This window comes from Heterodontus francisci, chromosome 32, assembly GCF_036365525.1.
Source record: "Heterodontus francisci isolate sHetFra1 chromosome 32, sHetFra1.hap1, whole genome shotgun sequence".
Lineage (NCBI taxonomy): Eukaryota > Metazoa > Chordata > Chondrichthyes > Heterodontiformes > Heterodontidae > Heterodontus > Heterodontus francisci.
The window spans coordinates 12,762,433-12,778,235 of record NC_090402.1 but is presented as its reverse complement, the minus strand read 5'-3'; the positions used below and the strand labels follow the sequence as shown (position 1 = coordinate 12,778,235).

The 15,803-nt window shown below is 47.7% G+C and overlaps 1 protein-coding gene across 4 annotated transcripts in view; it reads left to right on the top strand.

Moving 5' to 3' along the window:
• The window catches only part of ccdc180 (coiled-coil domain containing 180), a 148,840-nt gene that overhangs the window by 35,445 nt on the left and 97,592 nt on the right, over window positions 1-15,803 (top strand). For all 4 annotated transcript variants that reach the window (XM_068012253.1, XM_068012255.1, XM_068012254.1 and 1 more), the window contains 3 exons: window positions 3,108-3,196; window positions 7,331-7,453; window positions 9,371-9,544. In XM_068012253.1, coding sequence (XP_067868354.1) covers window positions 3,108-3,196; window positions 7,331-7,453; window positions 9,371-9,544 — 386 coding nt within the window. The remainder of the gene's footprint in view (window positions 1-3,107; window positions 3,197-7,330; window positions 7,454-9,370; window positions 9,545-15,803) is intronic.

Sequence of the window (15,803 nt, the reverse complement as noted above, 5' to 3'; positions counted from 1 at the left end):
TCCAACTCCCTCATGAATGAATGCCTGCCGCCCTTTTGAACCTACCGGGTTCCCAACACGCCCCACGACCCAATTACGGCCGTAAAATCAGATATGTAGCGTAAAATCTCTGTCAATTGGATTCTGAATTACCTTAAGTAATTCTCAATTAATGTTGGTCGTGCGGCGAGCGCAAACTCATCGCGCCCGACTTCCCACGCTGGTTAAATTGCGTCATCGCGTAATGACGCTGGGGATCCGGCCCGACGTCTTCATGCGCCATTTTATCCTTCTGCACGACCCCGATGGGACCCGATTCTTAACGGTAAAATTCCAGCCAACGTTTCAGGTCAGTGACCCTTCTTCACTCTCCTGAAACGTTAACTCTGCTTCTCTCTCCACAGATGCTGACAGACCTGCTGAGTATTTCCAGCATTTCTTGCTTTTATTTCAGATTTTCAGCATCTGCAGTATTTTGCTTTTATATAAGAGAGGAATTACTGGATGTAGTATTGGGAAATGAACCAGAGCGGATAAGAGAAGCAAGCACAGGGGTACATTTAGGCAATAGTGATCATAACACACTAAGGTTGAAGATAATGTTTGAGAAGGATATATGTAAGACAAAAACAAAAATAAGCACAGTGGTGCAGTGTTAGCACCGCAGCTTCACAGCTCCAGTGACCCGGTTTAATTCTGGGTACTGCCTGTGTGGAGTTTGCAAGTTCTCCCTGTGTCTGCGTGGGTTTCCTCCGGGTGCTCCGGTTTCCTCCCACATGCCAAAGACTTGCAGGTTGATAGGTAAATTGGCCATTATAAATTGCTCCTAGTATAGGTAGGTGGTAGGGAAATATAGGGACAGGTGGGGATGTGGTAGGAATATGGAATTAGTGTAGGATTAGTATAAATGGGTGGTTGATGGTCGGCACAGACTCGGTGGGCTGAAGGGCCTGTTTCAGTGCTGTATCTCTAAACTAAACTAAATACATTGGGGGCAAAAGCTAATTTTGAAGGGATGGGAATGGAACTAGAGAAGACAAACTGAAAAAATGTATTGACAAATGAAGAAATAGAACAGCAGTGGAATATACTTAGGTAATAAATAGAGTTCAGGAGAAATATATTCTGCTTGAGAAAAAAAAACCAAACAATGATGAAACACCATAAATGAATAAAGAGATAAGGGCAAAACTGAAAAGGAAAAGAAAATCTTACACTAAGTACATAGACAATAAAGAAGAGGGTGATAAAAGGGGATATGAAGAAGTTAGATGGCAAAAAACAATCAGGAAAGCAAAGAGGAACTAGGAAATTAGATTATCAAGGAATAAAAAAGAAATAGCAAAGTATTGTACAGACACATAAACAACAATAGCAAAATCAGGATAGGGATAGGGCAACTAAGAGATACATACACAAGATAAACCCACAGGTAATGAAAATAACATGACAGAAAAACTAAATAATTACTTTATCTCAGTATTTATCAGGGAGAGTAACAGGGTGGGCATGGCATAAAAAGAAGTGATCAAAAAAGATATCAAGGCATTTAAGGTAGAAAGGGGAGCGAGAGATAATTGATAAGTTAGTCAAGCTTAGGGTAGATAAAACCCATGGTCTGGATGGATTGTATCTGTGCATTCTAAAAATATCATAGGAACAGGAGCACTATTTTGTATATATATAAAAGTGAGTAATAATGAGAATAAGTGAGGTGAGAGTTACTGACCTTGACAGCAAGGCAGCATTTGACTATGGCATCATGGAGCCTTAGCAAAGCTGAAGTCAATGGGAATCAAGGGGGAAATCTCTCCACTGGTTGGAGTCATACCGAGCACAAAGGAAGATGGTTATGGTTGTTGCAGGTCAATCATCTCAATCCCAGAACATCACTGCAGCAGTTCCCCAGGGTAGTGTCCTAGGCCCAACCATCTTCAGCTGCTTCATCAATGACCTTCCCGCCATCATAAGGGCAGAAGTGGGGATGTTTGCTGATGATTGCACAATGTTCAGCACCATTTGTGACTCCTCAGATACTGAATTGGCTCATGTCCAGATGCAGCAAGACCCGTACAACATCCAGGCTTGGGCTGATAAGGGGCAAGTAACATTCATGCCACACAAGTGCCAGGCAATAATCATCTCAAACAAGAGAGAATCTAACCATCTCCCCTTGACGTTCAATGGCATGACCATCACTGAATTCCCCACTATCAACATCTGGGGGATACCATTGACCAGAAATTGAACTGGACCAGCCACAAAAATGCTGTGGGTACAAAAGCAGTTCAGAGGCTAGGAATTCTGCAGTGAGTAACTGACCTCCTGTCTCCCCAGTGCTTGTCCACCATCTACAAGGCACAAGTCAGGAGTGTGATGGAATACTCTCCCCACTTGCCTGGATGGGTGCAGCTCCAACAACACTCAAGAAACTTGACACAATCCAGGACAAAGCAGCCCACTTGATTGGCACCCCATCCACCACCTTCAACATTCACTCCCTTCACCACTGACACACAGTGGCAGCAGTGTGTACCATCTACAAGATGCACTGCAGCAACTCACCAAGGCTCCTTCGGCAGCACCTTCCAAACCCATGACCTCTTGCACCTAGAAGGACAAGGGCAGCAGATGCATGGGAACACCACCAGCTGCAAGTTCCCCTGCAAGCCACACACCATCCTGACTTGGAACTATATCGCCATTCCTTCACTGTCGCTGGGTCAAGATCCTGGTACTCCCTTCTTAACAGCACTGTTGGTGTACCTGCACCCCAAGGACTGCAGTGGTTCAAGAAGGCAGCTCACCACCACCTTCTCAATGGCAATTAGGAATGGGCAATAAATGCTGTCCTAGCCAGCGATGCCCACATCCCACGAACGAATAAAAAAAATTCAAGAAGATACCTCTCATTCTTCTAACCTCCAATGGGTATAGGCCCAACCTATTCAACCTTTTCTCATAAGAAACCCCTTCATTCCAGGAATCAGTCCAGTGAACCTTCTGTGAACTGCTTCAAATGTAATTTTATCTTTTCTTAAGTAAGGAGACTAAAACTGTACACAGTGCTCCAGATGTGGTCTCACTAATGCCCTTTAATAATATGTTTAAATATCTATTCTTTCTAGATTCGCTACATATTCAATACATGGGTAAATTGGAGGCATATTATGAAAAACTCTATCAAGAGTGGATGTCAGAAATTGACCGCTGTAAGGTGGGTACACGTGTTAAAGTGATGTAAGGTGGGAGAAGGACAGATCTCCTGGAGAATGGGCTGTTGAATTGTTAGGGAGCCAGACAGCATGATCCATGTATTACTTGTTCAGATTAAAGTAATTCTAGTCCTTTTGTGTATTAAGAGCAAGGCAAAGTGTTTGACTTCAACATTCAAAACACAGTGGGGAAATCCCAACATTTTTCCGATCTGCAAATTAGTCTCAGTTTTGATTAGAATCATACAATCATAGTACTTTTAAGGCACAGAAAGAGGCCACTTGCGCCATCGTGTTTGTGCGGCCGAAAAACGATCCACCTATTCTAATCCCGTCTTCCAGCGTCTGGTCCGTAGCCCTGCAGCTTATGGCACTTGAGGTGTATGTCCAGACTCCTTTTGAATAAGTTGAGTGTCTCTGCCTCAACTACCCTTTCAGGCAGTGAGTTCCAGACCATCACCACCCTCTGGGTGAAAAAGCTTTTCCTCATCTCCCCTGTAATTTTCCTACCAATCACTTTAAATCTATGCACCCTCGTCACTGACCTCTCTGCTAAATTGAATAGACTCTTCACCTCCACTCTATCCAGGCCCCTCAAAATTTTGTACATTTCAATCAGATCTGCCCTCAGCCTTCTCTGTTCCAAGGAGAACAATCCCAACCTATCCAATCTTTCCACATAGCTGCATTTTTCCAGTCCTGGCAACATCCACATAAATCTGCTCTGTACCAGTCTGGTGCAAATACATCCTTTCTGTAATGAGGTGACCAGAACTGCACACAGTACTCAAGTTGTGGCCTGACCAATGAGTTATACAGTTCCAGCAGAACCTCCCTGCTCGTGTATTCTAGTATTCTATACCTCGGCTAATAAAGGAAAGGATTCCATATGCCTTCTTAACCACCTTATCGACCTGTCATGCTACCTTCAGGGATCTGTGGACATTCAGGACAGGTTGATAAGGTGGTTAAGAAGAAGCTGTGACTTCCATTAGCGAGCATGCAGAAAAGAGCAATAAGATTGATCCCAAGTGTAAAGTGAATGAGGTAGGAGGGATTAGAGATTTTACGAACTTGAAAAAGGTTTGGATAGACCTCATGAGTATATTAAATGGTTCAGATAAACTGGGATTATTGCTTCAAAGGAATTAGGACCCTTGACCAGAAATGGAAATGGGTGAAAAGTGAATTTAGAATAGATATTAACAACAACTTCTATTAATATAGCGCCTTCAACATAAAAAAGGCCAGAATTTTATTCCCCCCGCCCCCCACCCCCCCCCCCCCCCCCAACGAGTGGACTGGTGGCGGGGGGTGGGTGTCTGTAAAATAGAGTGGGAGGTGGGGGGGTGGCATTCCCGATAGCTTCCCTCCCCGCTGCTATTTTAGGCGGGGCAGCGGCAGTGAGAAATGGCCCACCCACGCCAGGCCAATCAAGGCCCTTAAGAGGCCAATTAACTGCCATTTAAGGGCCTCCTCCCACCGCCGCGGGTATTGTACCTGTGACGGTGAGACGGTAAAGGCCCCAAAAGTGCCTGCTTGTAGGCTGGGGGGTGGGGGGAGCCCTCCTGATTGGGCACCCTGTGCTCCTGGGAGGGCCAGCTGCTCGCGAAGCCCCAACCGCCCCCACCGCACAACACTTCCCACCCCCACCCTCCCCAACCGACGCCCCCTCGCCTCGCCAGGGCCCGGCCAGTTATCCCCAGTGAGGCCGCAAAAACATACCTTGGTTCCGGGGCCGGCCTTCATCTTGCTTGCAATGGCTGGGTGTAGTCCCAGCAGTGGCCGCCGCTCCTGCTGGCGCTGCTGGAACTAAGGGCTGCCAGCCGGCTGCTCCATTAGGCGGGACTTCCAGCCTGAAGCAGGTGGAAGTCCCGCCCAAGGCTAATGAAGGGCCTGGGGAGCGAAAAGTCCCACCGTGGCTCCTCAGGCCTGGTGGAGGTGAGATCACCCCTGACTTTTCGGCTGGTGGGCTTGGCCTCCTGCCCAACATAAAATTCTGGCCAAAATGCCCCAAGGGGATATTGGGGGGAACGTTCCTTATTTAAATAGTGAGAAATGTTTGGAATAATCTACCAAGCACAATAATAGAAACAAAACACTGAGACTAATTAAAATATAACTAAATGCCATAATCGGTATACCTGGAACGAGCTTGAATGACCGTTTCACTTCTCTGACTTTTCTCATATTCTTAACTCAGAAGATTAAGCAGGTGAGGTCCTTAAAATAATGGGGCAATGCGCTGTCTGTGAAAGGAAGGGCAAGATGATCTCTCTCGTACCATGAGCTTCCATGCTGTGTTATAGTGCTTATGGTATGCAAATGCCCTGAAGTATAACCAGGGAACCTATGATTTCATTGTAAGAGTATGGGGGTGGTGGTGGGGTGGGGTGGGGGGGGGGGGGGGGTGAACAGAATGATGAAATCTTGGGCTGAATTTTCCCAACCCCATGATGGCAGGCTTGAAGGCAGGAGGGGCCAGTGAAAAGAGCTGTATCGGGATGACTGCCTGATGCATTCCTGCTGCCCAGGAAGATTCCCAGCGCAGGCAGGGACTCGGATTGGCTGCCCAGGGAGGCAGGCAGCTAATTAAGCTGATTACAGACCCAATTGGGTCCAATTTTGCGGGCGTGCCAACAGAGCGGCCCCCCCCCTGCGCAGCATGTGGAGGCCGTCATCTCTATGGAGGTGGTCTCCCAGTGGCAGGCCATAGGGGGGACAAATGGAAGCAGAGCCTCCATGCCCTAAAGAGGGGGCCATCGGCAGGAAAGGCTGACCCACAGCTCAACCAACGCGCCCAGAGGGGTTTCACCTCCACTTCAAGGAGCCTAACAGCTTCACCCCTAATAATTTTAACTTTAGTATATGCCTCCAAAGGTGCCCCCATGTTGAGGCACCCTCACCGTCCCCAACCTGCCTCAGCAGCACCCACCTATCCCAGTGGGACTGCTGAGGCTCCAGAGCTGCCAGCCCTCTGATTACTGGTGGCCATCGAGAGCTCGCCCACTGTCCTTAATAGGACGGCGAGCACGGAGGCAGCCAATTAGGAGGCCACCTCTGAGAAGCTTGCATTGTCAGGCATGCTGCCAGTAAGTGCAGGCTTGGTTCCCCCCCTTTGTTCCCAGTCAGAATCCCAAAGCTCATGGGAAAATCCAGCCCATTTCTCCCAAAGTCTGATTTTATCTGAACTCCAAACTTAAATTTTTCCCATCGTTCAAACCCTTTGGTAAATGTAGGAGATGTGCTGGTTAGGTACAGGCAGCTGTGGTCCCTACATGCCACTAACTGGGGAGCTTGCTTCCGTGTGAATTTGTACAGTAAAATATGTTGTATTGTAACAAAGGATGACAGCACATTTGTTTGATGTTGTGTAACAATGAATGACCGGTTGATTTTGTAGTGAACTTCTTTTAAATAAAAGTGGTTCTGTGCATGTCTGTGGAATCTGCCCTCTTTATACTACAGGGCAGTTTTTAAAGCATTGGTGGGAACACAAAAAAACACCTTTTACAGGTAGTACAAGTGTCACTGGAGGGATTTACAGCACTGCATATTTATTTCAGCAGTGCTGCTGAAGCTGAATGAAAGGCAACGGTGACAGTGGCATTGTTTTTCGGCATCATTCATTCCTTAATTGTGCCAGGTTCTGATATTACTGGAAAGCAGAAGTAGAACAGTCTGATTGCCAGTGTATGTGATCGCCTCTGTCACTTTTTGGCTAGATCATAACAGTGGTGATGATGACAAGAGAATTCTTTCATTTAGTCTTGTCAATCAACTTTATGTAAATTTAGTTCCACACAATGCGGTTCGCTCTTAATATCCTTTGAAGAGGTCTATTTTTTTTTAATAAAGACAGTTTTGGGAATGCCCACCATCAGGAAGTGTGACCTTTCCTGCATTGCCCATATGCTGAGAACAAATATTAAAAGAAGTGACTGTTTACAACTTTGTCTTCCCTAATTGTCCATTACAAGATAATAAGTGTGTTTTCTTCAGTGTTTACAAGCTGGCCAAATTACATGATGCAATTTTATATGTTTTCTGGTGCATGTGTTGGAATTGCTGTAGTTTGTCAGGTTAGTTACTGCGTTATTTACAGTGATATTCTTTCTGTGTTTATTATGATTCAGGAGGCGCTTGTGAGCTTAGAGGTGTGTACAAAAGAAGAGGCCACACAGCTGATGGTTTCTGACTTTCTTCCAATTGTTGGCGATTTGCAACGTCTGTTTGAAAATGAGCTGTCTACTGTAGATGTAAGTCTGTTTACTTTTTATTGGACAGCCGTTAGTACCAAAATGTTCATGGCAATTGAATAAATGGGGAGACTGGGTGGTCCCAGTCCCACACACATGGCAGGGACTAACTTAAATCCAGCTCAGACTGAAGTGATGAGAGTCTCCTTTTTCTGGTAACTATTAAATGACTTTGGAGCAGTTTCCTGGTGAATTGTTATGCTGTGGGAAGAGGCTGGAATTTCAGTATACTAAATTCTTGTCAAAGGTCATAATCCCAACCAACGTCTTTCTTGAGAGCTACCCTCAGAAATACTGCAACATGCTGCAGCACAGAGTAATGGAGCTCAGGTCTGCACCTAAGATTCCCCACATAGTGAGCTGTTGATTTAAATCATGCCATTGTAAGCAGTTCTCCATTGGAAGAGAGGAAAAGAATCGATGCAATGGGTCTGTTCTGTTTATTTTATTAGGGCCTTTTCATTTGCTATATTGAATTTGGGATAACCTTATGTCCGAATAGCATTTGCTTCCCTTTTGCTGAAGAGAAAGAGAGAGCAGTAAAGATCATAAAATCCATGCTCTGGCAGCGTCCTGCAGCCAGGCAGGGTATTATTGGAAGCACATCTACCAAGAAAAATAGGTAAAGCCTGGCAGTAACTGACCTCTGGGCCATATTATTTGTACTACTGGGCTGTTACAAATGTTCTGCTCCTGAAAGCATTGATTCCTAATGGGATACAGTTCTGTGGATGCCAAGTACTCACCAGTACTTTGCCTCGGTGAACATTCCTTGGGGGGATCTTTATGCTCCCTCACAGTGGTTTTGGAGGCAGGGAGAGCATTTAATCATGGGGGGGGGGGGGAGAGGACACGGCCACCTTCCCACCTCCACCCCAATTAAATCCAGGGCGGGAAGGCCTGTAAACAACCTTCCTGCCCCGCCACCAATTAAGGGCCTCATTCCACCTCTGCTGGTAGTAGCTCAGCATGGACAGGCCTGTCACCGCTCAGGGAGCACCCCAAGCAAAACTGTGCGTGTTGCTTGCCGGTTCTAGGGTGGTGGTTGGGGGGGTGAGGTGGGGGATCCTCGCTAAAAGGCACCTCGTGCCTGATTGAGGGACCCAGCATCAGGAAGGGGGGGGGCCCTGACAGCCACCCCCTGCCCTTGCTGTTGACCCCCTTGCACACCTTTCCCTTGCGACCGCAACCCCACAAAACCCCTCTCGCCCTGATTCACTTGTGGCCTGGGTGCCTCGGCAAGCATTGGCTACAGGTGAGTGCAGTACTGGCAACAGCCACTGCCTTTGCAGTGTCACTGCTCAGTAAATTGCTGCCAGCCTCAGATTGACAGGCCGCTCTCAGTGGGCAGGACTTCTGTTGCCGGGGTCCTTGATCCCGGGGAAGGCCTACCACTGTCCACTTAAGTGCCTAATTGGCACTTGATTTGGCGGACCTTCCCCAGAGGAGGCAACGCGGGGCTCTCGCTGCCGCTTTTGCCAGTGGACAACTCCCCATCGCCCAGATAAAAGCCTGGCTCTCCTGTATAAACCTAATCAGTCCTGCTCGTGAGCTTAAGGGAAGGGAGTGGATCATCAGAACCAAGCACAATCCTGTCCTCTTATGGCACTCACACATGTGCATTTTCCAGATAGTGATCAGGAACAAAAACTTTGGCTCTTCCTAGTTGAGAGTGCTAGAGCCCTACCCTGAATGAGATCAGCTAACTCAACACTGCAACACAGACCAGCAATCTAACAAAAGGGCCTTCTTACTCTGCGTGGCTAAGCTGCTTGAGCTGAGACATCAGGGAGCCAACATAGCAAATTTTAGGAGGAAACCAAATATTAAAATGCCAGGAAGATGCTTTGAATGTTTCCATGCAGCTACTGCAACATCCCTTTTGTAACTTGTGTTTCATTTGTTCCATATTGACAGAAACACATGGAGATCTTAGCCCAGCAAATGGACTTTCAGTGTAAGGAAATATATCATTTTTGCAAGGAAGCCACCCAACTGTGGGAGGAGCACCAGGTGAACTTGACTGACCAGAAACACCAGCTGAAAGAGCAGCTAGATGAATGTCGCAAGAAACACGATAAAATAAATCAGGTAGGCGGAGTGTCCTGGTACTCAGTGTGGAATCACGCTTGGGATTATTTGCAATTCACCATTGCAGTGTAAAACCAAAATTATAGAAACAGTTCCAATTTCCTTTCCATTGAAATAAATGGAAATTAAAGGATGGATTTTCCCTCCGAGAGCGGGAAACAGAAGTCAGAACTGGTTCCGGGTTCTGAACCCGCCCCTTGGTGGAAATAGTCACTCATTGGGATTTTCACGGAGGCACCCCCTTAATTGGCATAGGGACAATCCGCTTGATTCGGATAGTAGGCCAGTTGATCTTGTTAACAAGCTTGTTGTCAGCTTGTCAAGGCCCAATTTGGAATTCTGGTGGGGCGCATGGGTTACACCATGGATCAGGAACAGTCCAGGTGCAATGAGCAAGTCATGGCCGCGCCATTCAATTAGGTGAGCCCATAAATGGGAGTACAGCTGAGGGGGTGGGGGTTGGGGTCCAGTAATCATTGTGAGTGCAGCAGGAAGGCAACGAAGGCCGTACCCTCAGCATTGAGTGTACCGCTGAAAAAGCTACCCTGGACATGTCAGAAAATCAGTGCCACAGGAGACTGCGCCTGTCGAGGCAGTTAGTCACTGAAATTTGTGCCCTCATTGAGGAAGACCTCAGACCTTGCAGTACTGCTCACTTTGCCCTGCCAGGGGTTGTTAACATTACTGTGGCCTTTAACTTCTTTGTTGACTCCTTCGAAGGATCAGCAATGGACCTTGGTGTCTCTCAAGTGACAGTACATTGCATCCAAGAAAAATGTAGGGACAGCAGCAATCTTTATACATGGCCGCCTTTGACCTCACAAAAGCCTTCGTCTCTATCAACCGGGAGGGATTATGGAACATCCTCCTCAAAATTGGCTGCCCAGAGAAATTCGTCACCATCCTCTACCTGCTGCATGACGCCATGCCAGCTGTAATCCTTGCTAACGGATCTGCCACTGACCCAATCCGTGTCCAAACTGGGGTCAAGCAAGGCTGTGTCATTGCACCGATGCTCTTTTCCATCTTCCTCGCCACAACACTCCACCTCATCTACTTGAAGCTCCCTGCCGGAGCAGATCTACTTTACAGACCAGCGGCAAACTATTTAACCTACGTCGCCTCCAGTCCAGAACCAAAGCCACTCCAACCTCTGTCATCAAGCTGCAGTATGCTGACGATGTTTGCATATGCGCATACTCAGGACGAGCTTCAAACCCTTGTCGATGCATTCATGGAGGCGTATGAAAGAATGGGCCTTAAGCTAAACATCCAGAAGACAAAGGTCCTCTACCAGCCTGCTCCCGCAGCGCAACATGGTCCCCGACTATCAGTATCCATGGTGAACCACTTGACAATGTGGATCACTTCCCATATGTTGGGAGCCTCCTCTCAGCAAGACATTGATGATGAAACTCTGCATCGCCTCCAGTGTGCCAGTGAAGTCGTCGATCATCTGAAGGAAAGAGTGTTTGACGACAAAGACCTCAAATCTGGCACCAAGCTCATGATCTACAGGGCCGTAGGCTTACCTGCCCTCCTGTATGTGTCGGAAAAATGGGCACTGTACAGCATGCATCTCAAAGTCCTGGGGAGATATTACCAGTGGTGCCTCTACAATATCCTGCAAATTCAGTGGCAGGACAGGCGCTCCTATATCAGTGTCCTCTCAGGCCAACATCCCCAGTATCGAGACAGTGGTCATGGCTGGTCAGTTATGCTGGGCGGGCCACATCATCCGCATGCCTGACACAAGACTCCCAAAACAAGCTTTCTACTCTGAGCTCCGTCACGGCAAGAGGCTACAAGGAGGGCAGAGGAATCGCTACAAGGGTGTCCTTAAAGTCTCCCTGAAAAAATATGACATCTCCACCTATTCGTGGGAATCTCTTGCCTGAGACCGCCCAAAATGGAGAAGAAGCATCCGCGGCTATGCCAGCCAGTTCGAACAACGTCGACATGCCCAAGTAGCAACCAAGTGCAAACAGAGGAAGAAGTGTTCAGAATTTCAAGCATCCCATTCACTCACCTCATCAAACACCACCTGCCCCACCTGTAGCAGAGTGTGCGGATCCAGAATTCGACTATTCAGTCACCTAAGGACCTACAACCCTGGTGTGGAAGAAAGTCATCCTCATTCCCGAGGACTGACCAAGAAGAAGAAGAGTACACCATTGCATCTCGCAGCTCACTAATACCCTATAGGTGAGAACTAGGCATTACATACAATTCCAAACAGATGGGGCCTTTCAGATACAAAGGGCAGCGAGATTCACTTCCATCACTGGATTTTCCCAGGTGCAGGGCATCATCAATTGCACCCATATTGCCGTCAAGGCTCCGAGTGAGCGACCAGTGAGATTCATCAACAGGAAGGGCTTCTACTCCCTCAACGTTCAGCTGCCATGATGTCTTCATCCTCTGGCAGTCCAGGGTGCGGCAGCCCTTCATGTTATCCCCCCAAACTTTGTGTATGGATTCTAAAGGACAAGGGATATCCCTTGAAGAGATGGCTACTCACCCTTTTACGTGACCTGAAGGTGGAGCTACAGAGGCACAATAACCAAAGTCATCTGATCACAATGACCACCATCGAGCAGGCCATGATGCGATTCTGATGCCTAGACCGGTCGGGTGGCCACCTGAAGTACACTCCTGAAAAGATCTTGTGCATTGTGGTGGCCGGTTATGCTCTCCATAACATGGGCCTCCAGAGAGGAGTGGACATTGAAGAGGATGAGGTGCTGGAATGACACAGCTCATTGGAGGATGAGGAGGAGCAGGAAGTGGAAGAGGAGGATGAGGCAGATGTAGAGCAGAGAGGTGCCCAGACTCTCAAGGAGGTGGCTGTGCCCGGCGGAGGACTCAAGGATGCTGTCAATGTCAGGGAGCATCTGATCCAGGCACGTTTAAGCTGAACCCTTCTAACCCAGGAGAATGGCATGGTCTGGAACTCACTTTAAACTGCCCGTGAGAACACTTCCAATTGAAGATGCAACCTTGAATAGATCCACTCTTACTGCCAATGCATGAAGCACATCTGTCTAGCGGTCTCACTGTCCTCCTTCAAAGACCTTTGCTTCCCTTTGTCACTTTATCCCTCTTTTTTAAGTTTTGCCATTAAAGAACAAAAACTTACATGTCTGGAATCATGTGTCAAGATTTACAATGTTCGCAAAAAGTTAAAAAGTGTACATTTACATGTCAAGTAAACCCCAGTGAACCTCTGTGTTCTGATCGATGGGATGGCCACTTTTGGCCACATGTACGTGGTGCTCCCCTTGTGGCCTTGGATGAAGTGGAGGCTGCTTGCTTGCTTGTGACTGCCTACAGCTGAGATGCCCGTGGTAGTCGTTCTCGTCATCGAGGTGCCAGTGGGGGCACCCCCATAGGCTGCTGCACTGGTGTCAATGCAGAGGCAATCTCTGTCACAGGGGCCTTCTGCATAGGTGATCCCTCAGTCAGAGGAGCCAAGGAAACTGATGATGATGATGGCACCCCTGAGGGTAGGCTCTCTCATCTTCATTGACTACCTCAGCTATAGATGGCGCTCCTGGATAGCTGGAGGGGCCCACCAGCTGGAACACAACTAGCATCCTTTCCAGGCATTTTTGCAGCATGAGCATCATTGACTGGTCCACAATAACAGCATGGCATGCATTCTGTGCATGTCAGTGCGCTGTTCCTGCATCCACTTTGAGTGCTGCACATATGCCTCTCCCTGAGGTTGGCCACTCTCTCAATGGAGGAGCTCATGCATTCAAAGCCTTGAGCCATGGTGGTGCACATGAGCTGAATGGCCTACTCTATTCTCAGCCCATGACCCTGCACTGCCTCAGGGAACTCCAACAAGTGGGCACACATTTCTCACTGCTGGCCAAAGTAGAGCCTCCTTGCTTTTGACTCACGAGGCCCTGCATCTGTGCCTAGCTGAACATGGCTCCAGTTGTCCTCTGTCCTCCAAGGGGGACAGCAGTCTCTGCCTCTGTCACCTCCTCCTGCTCACTAGTACCATGTTTTTCACCCAGTGCCACCCTTTGTAACCGTGCATGAGGATCCACCACTGTGAGTGTATCTGAGCTAGTGGTGAGTGTGCTTGTTTGATGTGATAGTGGTGGCTCTGCTGTTTCAGATACTTGAGAGGCCCCCGGAAATGCAACTGAACTTTCGTGCTCCATCTCCACAACTGGCCTTGTGAGAGACCCGAGAAGGAGATCATGAGAACTACCCTCTGCCAGCAGATGCCTCTGCAGTGCTGAGGCTTCCCAATGCAGCTTTGGCATACAGTCAGATGGGGAGGAGTGCATTTCACCCTCTTCATTGACAGATCTCATTATCCTTTCACCCTCTCCTCCAGTTATTGCCACCTCTCCATCGCCCACTTGCTCCTACGGGACCACCCTAGTGATTTCCATCACTGCCTCCTCCATGGCAGTGAGGATGGTGAGCTGGAGCACTTCTGCGCTTTCTTCTCCTGCAATTACAAAAGAGAGAGAGAAGGGACTACTGGCCTCTGACCAATGCCAGCAGCTTATTTACAAAAGAAGCTGCATGTATCAGTGCCGCCAGCTCCTCAAAGCACTAGGGCTCTGGGTTTTGCTAAGGGGTCAGTAATTACCCTGGGTACACATTTCTCCCATGTTCAGGAGCACCATGCACCCTCAGGCTGCTCAGCTGGTGTGTCTGCTGGAGGTTGCATAGCTAGAGGCCTGCCATCTGGGTCTCATGTTGCACTCACCTTGCCAGAATGAAGAAGGTCATTGAAACTCTTGCTGCTCACAATCTCTGCCACCTCCAGCCAAGCCTGATTTGTTTGGCTAAGTGGCCTTCTCCTACCACCCCTTAATGAAACAGCACCTCAGCCTCTCTCTGTCTCAGCCTCCAGCAGCACTTCAAGGGCTGCATCTGTGAAGCATGGGGCAGCCCTTCCCTGGGTGTCAGGTCTTGCCTCTCCTCCTGCTGAACTGGAGCTTGCATGCTGATTCAGAACGACTGCCACAGTAATGGCTGCCATCATGCCTTTAAATCGGGCTCGCACAGGTCCTGCCTCCATCCTGCACTCGCCACCACTAATTGGCTGCCTAACCTGCCCTCCAGCCAATTAGCAGCTGACATCAGTAAAAATGGTGGGCTATGACTACTTCCAAAACCAACCCCTCCCCACAGGTCAGGACCCAGAAATGTTTGCGACGACGGGTTCCTAACCCCAGCGGCAAATTGCTGCCCCATGTCTTTGTACAAGTGAATTCATCGGCAGAATAGCCTTTTCTCATTTCCTTGGGTAAATTTTTGGACTACTACGACTCAAAATACTATCATGAATGACTTTGATTGTGTTGAAAGCAGAATGTACTTCACCTCTAAGGCTCAGTAGTGAAATATATATACAATAGCGCTTTCTCAATTCTGTGACTGCTGGTGCATGGCTGTTCTTAGTTGGTGGAACAATTCATCTGGTTATTTCCGATAATGAATGAAACTCCTTCATGCTAAATAGTCACGTGACCCCAAGCAGTCCAACTTCTTACAGGGATATGTGGCGTACAGTCACACAAGATTGAGCAATACCAAATCTGTGATGCCCACCACCTGCATACAATTAAACATAATTAATATACAATTAACACTATGGACCAGAAGATCCCATGTTCCCCAGTCTGTATTTCATACATTAATGTTAGCAGCTGAATTGGCCTCAGTGCCCGAGGCTAGAAAAAAGTAAAGTTAGCCAGGGTTCCTGCTATCCAGTATTTGTCTTGCCTGCGATGCTTTCCATGCTTGAATAGCTTACCAACACCTATGGTCTAGAACTGGACATGAGGATTGGCGTTTTGGGCAGGTATATAATGAATATTGATTCCTGTGGTGCGACAGGCTGGCAAAAATCAATGCCTTCAGGAGAGAAGCAGAGAAAGTACAAAGACTTCAGGCCCAATTTTAATCCTCTGAAAATCCATTCACTTTTCCAAAGTTAAAATTGGCCCTTGGTAACTGGTGAAATGAACTGGAGATGGCATTAGTTTGTGGGTAATTTTAAATGTGGTTGATGGTGTAGAACCATGCCTGAGTTTTACTTTCATTGAACTCAGTAGAAGGAAAAACCGGGCGGGATGTATAATGGGCGACTAATCCAATATTGCCCATCTTGCACTATCGCTTGTAATTAAAATTACTCCTAATTAACAGATAAGATCATACACATTGCTGCAAAATGGCAAATATGGTGACGAAATGAAATGCAGATTGTTGAATAAGGGGA